At 52.7% G+C, this 1,378-nt stretch overlaps 1 protein-coding gene across 1 annotated transcript in view; it reads left to right on the top strand.

Moving 5' to 3' along the window:
- Positions 1–443, top strand: part of CCT7 (chaperonin containing TCP1 subunit 7) — a 14,764-nt gene extending 14,321 nt beyond the window's left edge. The window contains exon 12 of the mRNA XM_018570140.1: positions 211–443. Within this exon, the coding sequence (XP_018425642.1) occupies positions 211–432 (222 nt within the window). The 3' untranslated portion in view covers positions 433–443. The remainder of the gene's footprint in view (positions 1–210) is intronic.
- Positions 444–1,378: the final 935 nt, after the last annotated feature.

Below are 1,378 nucleotides of genomic sequence, written 5' to 3'. Positions count from 1 at the left end.
GGGGGGGGGAGGTTGCTGCAGTCAGCCAAGAGCACATACAAGTCCTGCAGATAAGAGTATGTGGGACAGGTCGGCCATGTCGCATGGCCAGCACTGGTAATGTAGTTGCATGGCCCGCTCTTTACTGAGGACAACACAAAGCTTCATTCAGATGGTTTTAGAAATGTTGGCGTTAGCTTCATCTTCTGACTGTTCCGGGAATGCTTCCAGGGCGGTATGTGGTACGGCGTGGACGTGAACAATGAAGACATCGCAGATAACTTTGAAGCCTGCGTATGGGAGCCGGCCATCGTGAGAATTAACGCTCTGACCGCGGCCTCAGAAGCCGCCTGTCTCATAATGTCTGTAGACGAGACCATAAAGAACCCGCGCTCGGGTGCAGACGCAGCTCCTGGAGGTGGCCGTGGCAGGGGAAGACCGCACCAGCATTAAAGACCCAGGGGGCCACGGTGTGGAAGTGTCTCTTCTATTGATGAGGACTGTGGGTGTGTGATCGCTGTCTGCGGAGATCCAATCGCATGTATACCGTGACCAGCTACTAAAGAAGGGACCCGCAGCATTTCATGTCAGCAATGATTGGGGAACTTGGTCCCACATGGTTTCCCAATGTTATTTTGTATGCCCTGCAGAACAAAGACTTGTGATGGAAATCTCTGAAGGAAGAACTGTAGCCTATAGCAGTTGCAGAGAAATGTGAAATCCGGTTGCTGTCGGCAACGGCGTCTGCTTCTTTCTCCTTCAGTTTGCATCACGAGGCCCATTGTGTCTCCTCATCCCTTCACATTTCTCTGTAACTTTGCTGATTTGTTCCCAAGTTTTGTTACTGTATTTATTTTCTCTGAACGAAAGCGGCAACCATTAAACGCACTTCACCAAATGAACGCTCCAGGCTTTATTATTCGTGTGTGTTGGGTTGGGTTCGGCCGGAAAAGCCTGCGCTGCAATGCTCCACTTACTATGTAACCAGGGACCACAGCGAGCGGCGACCGGTGCTTTCACTTCTTGTTCCACGTCTGTGATTCTAAAGTGCTGGAACCAGACACAGCCGAGCACCTGGCAGGAAGTCAGCACTGGCAGCCCCCTAGATTTCTCTTGTCACAGGGCTACTTGTGTGGTCTGACTTCACTTCATAGAGGAAGAGGTCTCGTGTGGGACTCTGCGCTCCATGTTGTCCACCAGTTACTATTTGAATTTCCTTTTTGGAGTGCTGTCTCTTCCTCTCTGCCCCTCTCTCTCTCTCTGCCCCTCTCTCTCTCTCTGCCCCTCTCTCTCTCTTCCTCTCTCTGCCCCTCCCTCTCTCTGCCCCTCCCTCTCTCTGCCCCTCCCTCTCTCTGCCCCTCCCTCTCTCTGCCCCTCCCTCTCTCTGCCCCTCCCTCTC

Source organism: Nanorana parkeri, unplaced genomic scaffold, assembly GCF_000935625.1.
Source record: "Nanorana parkeri isolate BGI_ZX_2015 unplaced genomic scaffold, ASM93562v1 scaffold1462, whole genome shotgun sequence".
Classification (NCBI taxonomy): domain Eukaryota; kingdom Metazoa; phylum Chordata; class Amphibia; order Anura; family Dicroglossidae; genus Nanorana; species Nanorana parkeri.
Note: the sequence above shows the minus strand (reverse complement) of the source record. Positions and strands in the feature narration are given on the sequence as shown.